The 14,042-nt window shown below is 32.9% G+C and overlaps 2 protein-coding genes and 1 non-coding gene across 3 annotated transcripts; 2 read left to right on the top strand and 1 right to left on the bottom strand.

Moving 5' to 3' along the window:
- The first annotated feature begins 1,692 nt into the window (after window positions 1-1,692).
- On the top strand, window positions 1,693-6,982 carry LOC107764419 (ATPase GET3A-like). Its single transcript, XM_016582985.2, has 7 exons — window positions 1,693-1,995; window positions 2,694-2,815; window positions 3,970-4,120; window positions 4,228-4,338; window positions 5,168-5,306; window positions 5,447-5,562; window positions 6,062-6,982. The coding sequence occupies exons 1-7, from the start codon at window positions 1,729-1,731 to the stop codon at window positions 6,236-6,238; spliced, it is 1,083 nt and encodes a 360-aa protein (XP_016438471.1). The 5' UTR covers window positions 1,693-1,728; the 3' UTR covers window positions 6,239-6,982.
- Window positions 6,983-6,984: 2 nt separating this feature from the next.
- On the top strand, window positions 6,985-7,686 carry LOC107764404 (ATP synthase subunit delta, chloroplastic-like). Its single transcript, XM_016582970.2, has one exon. The coding sequence runs from the start codon at window positions 6,985-6,987 to the stop codon at window positions 7,684-7,686; it is 702 nt and encodes a 233-aa protein (XP_016438456.1).
- A 4,851-nt stretch (window positions 7,687-12,537) lies between these two features.
- On the bottom strand, window positions 12,538-12,610 carry TRNAF-GAA (transfer RNA phenylalanine (anticodon GAA)). The gene has a single exon. It is a non-coding gene; the product is annotated as a tRNA-Phe (tRNA).
- Window positions 12,611-14,042: the final 1,432 nt, after the last annotated feature.

Raw genomic sequence — 14,042 nt, 5'->3', positions numbered from 1 at the left:
TATGTTTAGAATAAAAGAAAGATATGTTCATAGTATTGATAGCTAGATTCTGTTTCTGTTTGAATTTTCTCTTTGTGTCAAAAAATAGTTATTCTGTTAATTTAAGTAGGAAATTATGATCTGTTTAGAGTAGGGGAGTTAGCTTAATGATCTTAGAGAAAGTTTTCGAATGATCTAATGTACCCTTTAAGTTGTTACAAAGAGTACTTATTATTTAGACAATAAAAGTTTTTAAAGGAAAATATGGAGTGTAATTCTTTAAATAATTATAAAGGGGTCGGTTGGTTTACTGTTTAGTTATATATAAATTATAAGGCAGGGATTGTGTGACGAATAATAATATAATATATGAATTGCTATACATTGAATAACAATGCAGGAATTGTGTGACGAATAATAATATATGAATTGCTATACAATGAATAACAATGCAGAAATTATTATAGAAAGATTCTCTGTTTTAATGATATTTTTTATCTTTACATACTCTTAATTCACTCACGTATTCTTATTTCATAATTTATCTCATATTAAATACTCCATAGGTTCATAGATATAAAGCCGTTATTAATAATATGGGGTTTGGTTTCCAGTATTAAATTTAAAAGAAGATCTAGTGTTTAAACGTAAATTCTTGTTTGGATGGTTGTTATCTGTTGTATTATGTTATATTGTTACTTTAAATACAATGTTTGTTTGTTTTGATTGTTATTTAAATTTTATTGTATCGTGTCGTTAAATCTGTCGTTACATAACGACGAAAAGTATTATTGTAAGTAATAACCTATTTGGTGTGGTCGCATCGTTACCTTTTTTTTTTCTTCTCGTCTTACCCTTCATTATTATTAAATAATTCTATTTTATTCTTTATTATACCTTTTTATATAGTAATTCTATCTTGTACCTTACTTTTTTTTTTTTGTAGTATTGTAAGTTTATTCTTCATATTGTTAGTGCATGACATCATAAACGGTGACAAACAATTCAATCTATTCAAATATTGTAAACATCAAAACAATAAAGTAATATGCATTAAGAAACGATACATAAACCATCCAAACAAGGTGTAAGCTAAAAAAAAATTATACATTAAATGTAATTCTTTAAACCAATAAACTGAGGTTATGAATTTTGTTACTTTTGGAGATTTAACATTTTCATTTTTATGCCTCAAAATGAATGATGAAACAACAATCGAGGTTATCAGAATCAGATCCCTTACACCCTTCTTAATCACCATTCACCGGGCCGGAGCTACCGTATGACTCACGGGTTCGAACGAACCATTAACTTTTTCGAAAATCTTTTACAAATACCCACTCACAGACAAACTATTTACTCATCCCTACCCATAAAGTTTTCTTCCTACCCAATTTTTTTAGCCAAGCCAAACCAATGCGAACCAAGTCAAATCAAGCTAAGTTAGGTTAAGTTATTAGTTTTAACTGGATATATATATCCTAAATAATTTTCAAATGGAGATGGTCAATGAGTATTTTGTATAAATTTCTCTTTGTTTTAGACTCTATACTTGTATTAAAAATTTATTAAATATATATAACTATTTAATCGTTAATCTAATAACTAAACGAGTTATGAATTTGATGATTAATTAAGAACACATAAACTTTATATCCTGGCTCCGCCTCTGATTTAATGACTTCATTATTGCTTTAAGAGTCAATTTCTTTCTAAAATTGTACTAGAGATTAGTCTCTATTTCATTTCATGGCTTTGAGTAATAATCAAGAAATACCAGAAGGGACAGTGCAGAATTTAATGGAACAAGACACGTTAAAGTGGGTATTTGTAGGTGGAAAAGGTGGCGTTGGGAAAACAACATGCAGTTCTGTTCTTGGAATCCTTCTTTCTCAGGTCCGATCGTCTGTTCTCATAATTTCCACTGATCCAGCTCACAATCTCAGCGATGCTTTTCAACAGCGTTTTGCAAAAACTCCCACTGTCGTTAATGGCTTCACCAATTTGTACGCCATGGTATTTGCTCTCACTCTTGGTTCCTATCGATCCTTTTTATTCGTAGAGTTAGTATTTGGTACGACGGAAATTATTTTCTGGTGTTTCGTTACCCGACTCGTGGGAAAAAAACATTTCGGATTGAAAATTATTTTGTTGAAATATATTCCAACTTTTGCTCCATGCGCATTGTTTCAATCAGGGTGCATTGTTATCAGCTTGTAATACTCAGAATTATTATCCAAACAGTGACATTAGACCGTAGGATTTAACTTATATACACTGCAGTGTGAAGAATATTTACATTATTCGTGTGATTGAAATTGAAAATGTAAACGGGAGCAGCCTTGCCGTAACTGGTAAAGTTGTTGCCATGTGACCAGGAGGTCATATGTTCGAGCCGTGTAAATAGCCTCTTGCAGAAATGTAGGGTAAGATTGCGTACAATAAACCCTTGTGGTCCAGCCCTTCCCCGGATCTCGCACATAGCGGGAGCTTAGTCCACCGGGCTGCCCGTTGTGTGATTGAACACGTTATAACTAAAGAGTGCCACATAAAATGGAACAAACAGAGTAATTACTAGTAGTCCTTTTCTCTTTTATCTGGAACTGAAGTTTGACCCTTTTAAATTTTGAGAAATACTCATTTTGAGCAATCAATTCTGTTCTGATATGCTGCTATGGGGTAATGATTTTTATGATTGAAGTTGTGTTCTTTAGGAAGTTGATCCAACTATAGAGAATGAAGAAGGCGGTTCAGAAGGAGTGGACGGTTTTTTCTCGGATTTGGCCAATGCAGTTCCAGGAATTGATGAAGCCATGAGTTTTGCTGAGATGCTAAAGTAAGTAACATTTCTTCAGGGCACACAAATCAGATTATAGCATTTTCTCCACCAAAAAGATGTTAAAGAAATAAGTTTAAGTGTTCTTAGAACTATCATTTTCTTTCGAAGTATTAAAGATACTATGCTTAAACTAAGCCTTATTTGATTCCTAAACAATAATAATTAGCAATGAACTAAACGATAATATACAATGTGGTATTAGTCGACTGGGGTGAAAAAGGGATGTTTGGAGATAATGCAAAGTAAATCAAGCAACTTAAAGAGGGGCCTTGCAACTAATTTGTTTCGTTTTCTAAAGACTCAGGTTTGACTTATTTCAACTGAGGTTAAGAGTTTAGGCATTTTGCTTGAGTTTAAACTTTCAGCATTATATCTTAATCTAGATTAAGGAAAGAACTGAGATATTACCTTCAAAATTGTGAGGTTCAAAGCTGTGTCAGCAAGTTAATGCTACACCTTACATTACTACATGAGCTGCCCTGAACACCTGTAATGTAAAGGAAAAATCCTTTCTTTAGTGATGCATTCCATAAGAAACGCTGAAATGCCAACTTGGAGAATGATTTGAATTTTGTCTTGGTTGATCTTATATGCAGACTGGAAACTGGTTGATTTGCGCCCAAGTCTTAACTCGTGTAGTGTTTATTTCTTTCACAGATTTATAGCATCTCTTAGCTGCGTCGCCCTTTTTTTTTCTTATTTTGCATGATTTCAGTTACTTTGCAGAAAGATCTGGAAAATCAATTTTAATTGTAAGGAAGTCCACTATATAGTTTTGGATTATAGTTTTTTTTTGAAGTATCTTAGTCAAAAGTAACCAATTTTCCTCTGTCGGGCAGCTCATTTGAGCTATTTCATTCAGTAGCATCATATCTAGAAGCTTTAGAAGTAGAGATCACGGAGATTACCTGTATTATTTTCACTATATGGGATCGCATTGCCAGACACTTGCCATTTTTTTCCTGGACATCAGAATCATATGCAGCTAATCATCTTTCTAACATTCTTCATTGCTAAGTTTCATCTTGTTATGGTACATTGATAGTGCTTTTAAGCTTTTTATGATTGATATACTGTTTTCTGGTTATACTTACAGTTCTGGTGTTTTCTTTATAATCTGACTTGAACTTTATTCCGTTTGCTCTTTATAGATTGGTGCAAACAATGGATTACTCTGTAATAGTGTTTGATACAGCACCAACGGGACACACTCTCCGGCTATTACAGTTCCCGTCGACACTAGAGAAAGGGCTCGCCAAAATAATGAGTTTGAAGAGCAAATTTGGTGGTATGCTGAGTCAGGTAACAACCCTTCCTCCCCTCCCCTCCCCTCCCTTCCCCCCTTGTAGGAATTGGATGATATGTTTCTGTATATCTCTTATTAATACACTTAGTACTGTCTATTGCAGATGACTCGTCTCTTTGGTGTTGACGATGAATTTGGTGAGGATGCAATTCTAGGCAAGCTTGAAGCCATGAGAGATATTATTGAACAAGTGAACAGACAATTCAAGGATCCAGTAAGAGTTTTCCTTATAATGGTCATTTGTTATTATGAAGAACTTGTTTTTATATTCGTTAATGTTGGGCGGGAGCCATAGTGACAAAACTAGTCCAGAGTCCAAACCTTATATTTGTATTAAGAAATTTCAATAAATATATATAAAGATTAAATTCAGAACCCAGTTACTAACACATGTTGTTTCTATCCTAGAATTTAGAGCCCATAAAGTTCAAATTATGGCTTCGTCTCTACATGCACCAATTTATAGATTATGGAAAATTTGAGTCCAGAGGTTCATGCTATCTGAGCCTTTATTGTTTCGATAGCAATGTATGTGAGACCTCGCAGTAGTAAATAGTTTCTCAATCCAGTTGAATATTTATTCATTTGATTTAATGTCCGAACTTTATGCTCAACTTTTTCTTATGTTTTGAATAAAACGGGAACAATCTCTCTGCCCTTCCAGGGTAGGGGTAAGGCTGCGTACATCCTACTCTCCCCAAATTCCACTTGTAAGATTACACCGGGTAGTTGTTGTTGAATACAACGGGAGTATATTGATATTTGGATGAAAGCACATAAATATACACAACACATATTCTGCTGATCTTTTTATTTGATTGTGGAAAAATCTACTAAAATGGAGTACAAGTATGTGTTATATGTACGCATGTGCTTTAACTATTTAGAAAAAACAAACATAAAGGAAATCAGCTTCTTGTCCTGTGCAAGGCAAGGTAAAGATCATTACAGTGATTCTTACTAATGGCTAAATACTGACTTTCCTTAATGTTCTTTGTTAACTTTGAGTTCTGCTTATGAGTTTAACACATCTTTTCTTATAGGAAATGACGACGTTTGTTTGTGTTTGCATTCCGGAGTTCCTCTCTCTGTATGAGACTGAAAGACTTGTTCAAGAACTCACTAGGTTTGAGATTGATACACACAACATTATAATTAACCAAGTCCTCTTTGATGTAGAAGGTACACAAGCCCCCTCCTTTTAGTGATTCCTCAATTGTTTTCCCCTTTAATCTGTTTTCTTCTTCGATCTCACTTTTGTTTATGATAATTAGTTCCTGTGCAAGAGAAAACATAATTCTTGGACTTGTGACTGTTTTCAGTTGTTGAATCTCAGTTGCTGAAAGCTAGAATGCGGATGCAACAAAAATACTTGGATCAATTCTACACTTTATACGACGACTTCAATATCACGAAGCTGCCTTTGCTTCCGCAAGAGGTATGAAGATACTCATGTAGATATTACAACTTCAAAAGTACGAGTTTTGAAGTCATCAAGTTTAAATCTTAAATTCGTCTCTGATAACATACCTCTTTTTTTCTTTTTCTTTTTATTTTGGTGCATTCAAAGAGGATAGTAGTGTATTGGAAACAACATCTCTACCTTCTAGGTAGGGCTAAGGTCTGCGTACACACTACCCTTCCCAGACCCCACTTATGGGACTATACTGGGTTTTGTGTTGTTGTCGTTGTTGCATTCAAAGAGGATAGCGACCATAAAATCTTCTCTAATCAGTAAGATGGTGCTAGTGCACCATAGCATCCATGTTAGATCAGACATTTCTGGTTTATTCCTGAAACAAAAGTTGATGATATTTAGGTGATTCTATTCTGCCTTCTGCTTTTATGTAATTCCAAGCAAGAAACTATGGAGATTGGGCATTACATTTCTTGTCAAACCAGTTGTAACTCACATTACTAAGTTCTTTTGTTGATAGGTTTGTGGTGTTGAAGCTCTGAAAGCATTTAAGTATCATTTTCTTACACCGTACCGACCTTCTCGTGTGCGAGCTTCAGCAGAAGAGCTGGAGAGTGGGATAGCTAAACTGAAAGAACAGTTGAAAGATGCTGAAGCAGAATATGAAAGAATTAGGAAAGGGAACAATCAGGTTTAATCTAGAAAGACTTTTCAAATGTTAGGGGAATAGTGTCATTGAACAAATTATTCTGTTCTTTCAGAGGATCATGATATATAATTGTTTCATTTATAAAAGTTCATATGTGCTTTTCAGAAGATAATGAATCTAGCTTACGTGAATTGACTACCTTTATCCGAGCTTGAGACCGATATTGTGAGCAAACTCATACGACCAGAGTTGGGCATCCCAAATACACAATAAGAAAATTCTTTCTATGTAATCCAATGATATCTTACACACTATGCACAATCTCTACAGGAACTTGGCGTCCCCCGTGAGGCCGTGACGGAGGCAGGATTTTCATCAAGGGAATTCAAAAAAAAAAAAAAAACACGTGAAGATGCCAAGGGAACTCAACATCTAATATTTATACATATCTATTGCCTTATATAAATAGTGTCATTTTCCGGCAAAGAGAGTTGCCCCCTCCAAAAGATTTGGCATTTGGTAAGTCTCGTATCAGGCCATAACTATCAAGCTTTAGATTATAGATGGGCTGAGTAAAATTATTGTTGGGCCAGACAAGTACAATTCATATCCTGGAATTACAAAGCCCAAGAGAAGCTAGCTTTGACATTTGGTCAACTGGTGGCTGAGAAATTATTCTGTTTCTTTTTTGTATCTCGTGCATTAATTCCCACCACAATTTTCAGAAACTCTGCTTCACTTCTTCACCTATACTTCATTTCCTTTCTCAAAAATTCCTTACCAAATTAATTCCAATGGATACTCTCTCCACCTCAGTTTCTTCACTCAAAGTTCCAACTCTGCGTAGGAACTCGGCTGACCTTTACTCATCTCATTTCAACTTTCCAAATCACCACTTATTCCCTACTTTCACAAAACCAACTTCAAAAATCTTAAACAAAACCAACTCTTTTATCCAAACCAAGACTTTCAATATCCCTACTTCCGTTCCATGTAAAAATCTACCACTCAAACAATCCTCCTCAAGACATCAAACAACTCATACTAGAGCTTCAAGTGGTTATGCTGCAGCACTAGTCGATATAGCTAAGTGCAACAACTCATTAGAAATTCTTGAAAGGGACGTTATTAAGCTATCCAAATGGCTAAGAAAAGACCCTTTTCTTTTCTTGGAAGATAAAGAAAAAGGGTATGTTCTTAAGGAGATATTGTCAAAGGGGAAATTTCACAAACACTTGGTGGGCTTGTTGAAGCTTTTAGTGGAGAAGAACAAAGTGGGGATAATAAATGAAGTGTTGATGGAATTTGAAAGAATTTATGATGAGGTTTGTGGGGCACAAATTGTGTTGGTTTCATCAGATGTGAAAATGGAGAAAGATAAAATTTTTGGAATAGCTAAGAAAGTACAAGAACTTAGTGGGGCTGAAAAAGTGAAGGTTAAGGTAAGACATTTGGTTGATGATAATAAGAAGAGGTCACGCTTCTCTGCTCTATAACTAATTAACTTTCTATAGTGATAAATTCAAGATTTAAAGTCCGTGTATTCCATTTTGTATATGCGTGCCAGTTTTTTTCATGTCTATGTGTTGAATATATGGTCCAGATCCTGCATGAACGGGAGGTGCTTTGTGCACTGGACTGCCTTTTTTTTGGTTTAATATATGGCGTCTAGTCCGCCACTAACTTATGAAAAATGCTCTAAACTATGGTCAGGTGTAATGTTTAGATTGTAATTGCTGTATAGTTTGGAGCTGCAAAGGTTTCACCTTTGTGAATGATAGGTAACATATTGCACTTATGAATGATGAAAAGCCAAAAAAATTATATGAATAAATGTACAATTATAGTATTTTGCTTAGAGTGCAAACTTTACACAAATAGCCGGCTGAAATCACTATTTACTTTTTCTGGTCGGTATACATAGATTATGTTCTGATTTTACACGATTATACATGAATTATATTATTATACTTCTGCCAGCTATTTTTAGCTTAAACGGCTGGGTGGACGGCTATTTAGGTTAATTTTCTATTGGGGTGCGGTCCCACTTATAGTATTATATTGAATTTGTTATTGTTGGGTTGCGTGATATACACTTATTCGATAAAAGTGATCAAACATTAAAGAGGTATGTCATGTAAAAAGTTGCCCGTGAAATTGGGGTGTGTCATAAGAATTTGTGTAACTCGTTCTCTGATCTAATTTAAGTTTATTTATCAAACAAATAATGTTCAAATTCTTTGTACAAATTTTCCAATTAGGCACATACTTACACTTTAAATATGTGAAATCAACATCAATTTCCCACACAGGCTACCAATTATCTTTTACAATCTTAAATCTTTCGAAAACAAATTTTCCTTCTTTGTATTTCTGGCTTTCATCATATGCTCTTTCATATTTCCATCCTAAAACTTCCCCACAATCAGAACACTTAACATCTGCCACAGTATGCAAACCTGTCATTAGGTGCCGATCTTCCTTCTGCCCTATTACTACATTCATGGCATGTGTAAATAAATAAGCTCTCCCTGTTCTTGCCTGTCTTTCACAAAATACTGTGTCATAAATAAAGACGGACATAATACGAGTTCAATAAGTTCAACTGAACTCAATATTGTTTTACACAAAACACAGAAATATGTACGCGAAAAACAATTACTTACTAAATTTTTTAACAAATTTCAAATGCTGAACTTGTAATTTCAAAACTATAATTGAACCGGCGTGAGAACCTCAAAGATTGAACCTCATCATAAACAAAGGCAGATGTAACATAAGTTCAATGCGTTCAACTGAACTCAATGTCAGGGGAGGAAATAGGGAGGGCGTACGGGGGTTCATCTTTACCCCCTTCGCCAGAAAATCACATCGTATATACGAGATCAAAATTTTGTTTTATGTATATATATTAGCTGTTGAATCCCCTTGGTGAAATCTCGCCTCTACCATTGCTGACAACAACAACTCAGTGTAATCCCACAAAGTGGGGTTTGGGGAGGATATTGCGTAAGCAAATCTTACCTCTACCTTGTGAAGGTAAAGAGGTTATTTCCGATAAACCCTCAACACTAGAAGAGATGAAAAAGAAGCCGAAACAACAAAACAGTAACAACAACCGAATGTGAATGATCACTAAAATTTTAAAAAATATTAACTTCTAAACTCATAAATTTCAAAAGTTTAAGGGTTTCATGGCGTAAGAACTTAAAAGGTTTGAACCGTCAAGTTCAAACAGAAAAAAGGAAAAAAAAGAGAAGCTTAAGATTAAGTGAAAGAAAATTCATAACCTGAAAATTTTTGGAGACGATATCATCATGAAAAGCAATGTGATTTCTGCATTTACAGCAACTGTATATCCGTGGGCCAACTAATCCTTCTTCCATATGTTAGAAAAAATTGAATGGTCTCTCAAAAATGGAGGATCTTGTAGTTGGAAGCAAGTAATAAGTATGATTATTTTTTTTAAAAAGTGTGATTAATAGTAATTGAATTCGTTTGTAGAAAGATTTGTTGTTTGCTTGAAGCAAAAGCTTTCTTCAAGTTGCTGGCATCAATAATTAGACTGAAAATGAGATGAAAGTGAACGAATTAATAAGAAATTGAAACGCTTGATTGAAGATTTCTAAATTAAACAAGTAGTAGTAGGCTGCAATCAACCACCATTAGATAAAATAATTAGGTGTTGATAAGGATGAGATTAGTCACAATTTAATTTTCCCCTTGTTCTAGATAATGATTAATCTCATTATTATAACTTACAAGTAGTAGTAGCTAGTAAGTATATAAATTTAAATTCTTTACAAAAATAGCACCATGACGTTGCTACTGCCATGGTCCAAGAAACCTTTATTCTTTATTATTATATTATTCCTAAAAAAGAAAAATATTGAACGCGATAAAGAACTAATTATAGGTTGAACAAATTAATTAAAAGCGAAAACATAAGCTTGAATTAATGATTAAATTCAAAAGTAGCGAAAATAAAACAGTGGGAATTTCAAAATAATTTGGAATGTCTTATAGTGAGTAGTGGGGCGAAGTGCACCGGTAGCAACTTTTAAGCATGCTGTTTAAATATATTCATATTTTATAATTTATTTAAAGATTAGTCAATTCACCTAAACTTTAGAATTAATAACATGTTTGACCAAGCTTCTCAAGATGCCAAAAGTGTTTTTTTTCTTCCCAAAAATACTTTTTTCCCCCTAACTTGAGGTGTTTGACCAAGTTTTTTTGGGGAAAAAAAGTGATTTTGGGAAGAAGCAGAAAAAAATAGCTTCTTCCCAGAAGCAGGAGCAGTATTGACTTTTCTTCTTACCAAAAATACCCTTAACAAAATATAGTATATACCAAAATAACCGTTAAACCTAATACTTAGGATATTAATGTATAAATATTTTTTATTATTTATAGGATAGCTTTCTAATATATAGTGACTTTAGGGGTGTATGCTTTTATATTTGTTGAATGATTTTTAATATATTTAACTTATATTAAAATAATTAAGAATTTTTAAATTTTATTTTCACATTTTACTTAAATAAAATAAAAAGATTTAATTATTGCATGTAATAACTAATTTTTGAGACTATTTATTTACTTATAATATTAACTATTAACTAAATCTATTCATGTCCTTATTCGTAATTTGATACTTAAAAGCACTTTCTGAAAAGCTTGGCCAAACACAAATTATTGCTCAAAAGTGTTTTTCAGAGTGATTAGCCAAACACAATTGATTATCTCCAAAAATACTTTTTTCAAAAACACTTTTGAAAAAAGACTTCTCAAAATAAGTTGATTTCTCCAGCTTGGCCAAACATGCTATAAGTATCCTGAATTCCAAATTCAGGACTTAGTGTCCTCAATTTTTGAGCTGCTAATTTTAAATTCAAGACTAAGTGTCCTGAATTTCTGAGCTGCTAATTTAAAATTCAAGACATAAGATTCAAACTTTTGGACATAATTTTCGAACTTTAGGACATGTTGTCCTAAAGTTTGAACTTTGAGGTTTAAACTTTAGGACGTCGTGTCCTGAAATTTGAGCGAATTGACTAATCTTTAAATATATTATAAATTATGGATATATCTTAAACAACATGCTTAAAAGTGCCTCCATGATGTCATTTTCACCGAATAGTGATATCTAACTATCTCTGAAAATTACACATATCTTTGTGGTAAGAACATATATCGCATCCGTATCCGGTGTTTATACCAAACCAATAATAATATGACATGGCGTAAACCGTAAACGCCGAGTACAAATAAATTTTTACCAATCTCTAATGTAGATTCAGTCAGTGCGTATCACTCAAAAATCAAAACTCTTCTGCTAGGAAAATAAAACAGAAAGAAGAGAAGAACACTGCAATAGATGCATAGTGACTAATTGACTATGATGAGATATGTATTTGGCCATATCTACCAGGCCAAAGAAATACTAATTACTTTGAAAATTATAAACTTGATTGCATAAAATGAAAGTGGAATAATTTCCTTATAGGCTTTTATGCTCTTATCGTCAACTTTCGTGACTTTTTGCTCGTTTGGTTTCATTATTTCATTCGTGATTCTCTCTTTCAGGCTTCTTCGTATCTTGTGGATTTCTTCTCATTCCGTTTTCTGTCATAACAAGTGTAATTATGGTCAATATTTTGACTAACGGAGTCCATCTCACATAAACATAAGTATCTTTGTAAAGTGTAAACTTTGTTGTCAATATTCTTTGGGACCCAAAAATATTGCATTGTGTGGTGGACATCATTTGCACAAGTTGTATCTCTTCTTTTTTTTACATCTAAGAGGCCAAGATTTTTTTGCTTATAAAATGGAAGGCCATTAGTTCATTTTATACTTACCAACAAGACTTGAGTCTTCATTTCTTGTTTCTTCTTTTCCTCCTTTATTAAGAGTGTTTTGTATGAGAGTTAGTGTTGGGAAGCACTTGTGTGACCCCTTTCTTTGGAGTGATCTTGTGAGTTTATTCTCTTAGAGTATTTGGGATTAATTAGAGCGTTTACTCTAATTTTGTACTCTCTTTTGTACTCTTGTTGGTATAGTGAAATTGCTTCTCTCCGCTTGTGGACATATGCCACTTTGACCGAATCACATTAAATTTGTGTCTTCTGTATATGCTTTAATTGGCCGTTGTTATCAACTTACATTGTCTTTGTTATTGTCATTATACCGTTGTTTGGCTAAATTTCGCACTACGCGGTTCCGATCCTAACAACAAGTTTTATTTTCAATCTATTCTTGTCTGATTAATAGAAACATTGACAAAAAAAATAAGAAGAAAACAATTAAAAGTTCCGCTTGTTGGAAAACGGATAAAATGTATTTGCGGTGAACGTGGATCGAACACGTGACCTTCAGATCTTCAGTCTGACGCTCTCCCAACTGAGCTATCCCCTCTGATGTTGCATTTAATACAAAAGTGAAAATTTGATATAGATAACTAAGAATACCATGGCCTTTGTCTTTTTAAAGCTGAGGTATTAAGATATTGTCTCTGAATCTGAATATTAAATAATTATTAATATTATTTATTTTCTAAAACTCAAAAAAAGAAATTATGAACTAAATTATTGGAGTACCATTTAAAAAAGAGAAATAGAATAATAATAACTACACTTCAATCTCAAACAAGTTCAAACCGCTATATGAATCCTTATAATCTGTGTTTCTGCTTTTAAAATCATCTCACACCAATATTGTACAACAGAAAATAAAAATACTCGAAATTCTTTATATATTTGCTACTTGAATAAAACCTCTGCTAGGGTTAAAAAGACTCTTACAAAGCATAGGACTTAAAGTAAATGTGCTAACATGATTAAATCATATTCCCAACTAATTGATACCGTCTTTTTCTTTCATTTATTACTCTATGTATTTGGGCTATATTTATATGGATTCAAGAGATTATAAGTGTTTCAAAACAACTTTCCTTTCATTTAATTTTTAATTTGCTTTGTCTTTTTAATACCTTCATTCACCATGATTTCACCCTTATGCATATGGGCAAAGCTACATTGCCTTGAGGGTGGTCAGTTAACCATCCTTTATTAAAAAATTACACTGTGTATATAAGTAAAAATATTAAGTTTTAGATGTGTATAATATATATTGAATACCCTTTGTCAGAGATTTTTTTTTCACTTCTTTCAAGTTTGAACATTCTTGGGAAAATTCTTGGCTTCGCCCTTGCTTACGCACCCATGCATATGAAAGTTCGACATAAGATATGATCAAATCACTTCAAGCTACTCTCATTTTATCATCAAGGTATGTTACACCTTTTCATGAGTGCGATCATTTTACACTTAAAAAAAAAATGTAAGATGCACAAAATTTATGTAGTATAATACTGCTTTGAATTTGTCAAGGCCAAAAGGCTAGTTACCTGCTTCCCTTTTCCTGAGGTCATGAATGACTTGGGTATATATCTACTTCCTATTAAAAAACCTTCGAAAATTTCAATACTAGTAGCTTAAAATCCATATAATCTAAGAAAAATGACACTATATAGCCGTTATAAAAATAATAGCCGAAAAATGTATAAAATTTGTATATATTTTGTATATATATACATTCTATATGTTATATACAAAAATTATACAAGTTTTATATACTTTTTCGGCTACCAAATATAAATAGTTTCTGTCACGGGCTAAAAGTGATAATACCCTATAATTAACTAATGTGGTTGACTTGCAACTTATGCTAACAACACAGTTTTCTTAGAATAATACTTTCTTCATCCTATTTCATAGAAATTTTTATTGTATAATTATAAATCATCTTAATAAGGTTAAAATGAGAAGTTTAAAAGTTCAAATTGCAA

Source organism: Nicotiana tabacum, chromosome 13 (genome assembly GCF_000715075.1).
Source record: "Nicotiana tabacum cultivar K326 chromosome 13, ASM71507v2, whole genome shotgun sequence".
NCBI classification, from domain to species: domain Eukaryota; kingdom Viridiplantae; phylum Streptophyta; class Magnoliopsida; order Solanales; family Solanaceae; genus Nicotiana; species Nicotiana tabacum.
The sequence above is the reverse complement of the archived record's forward strand: the minus strand, read 5'-3'. Positions and strand labels throughout refer to the sequence as shown.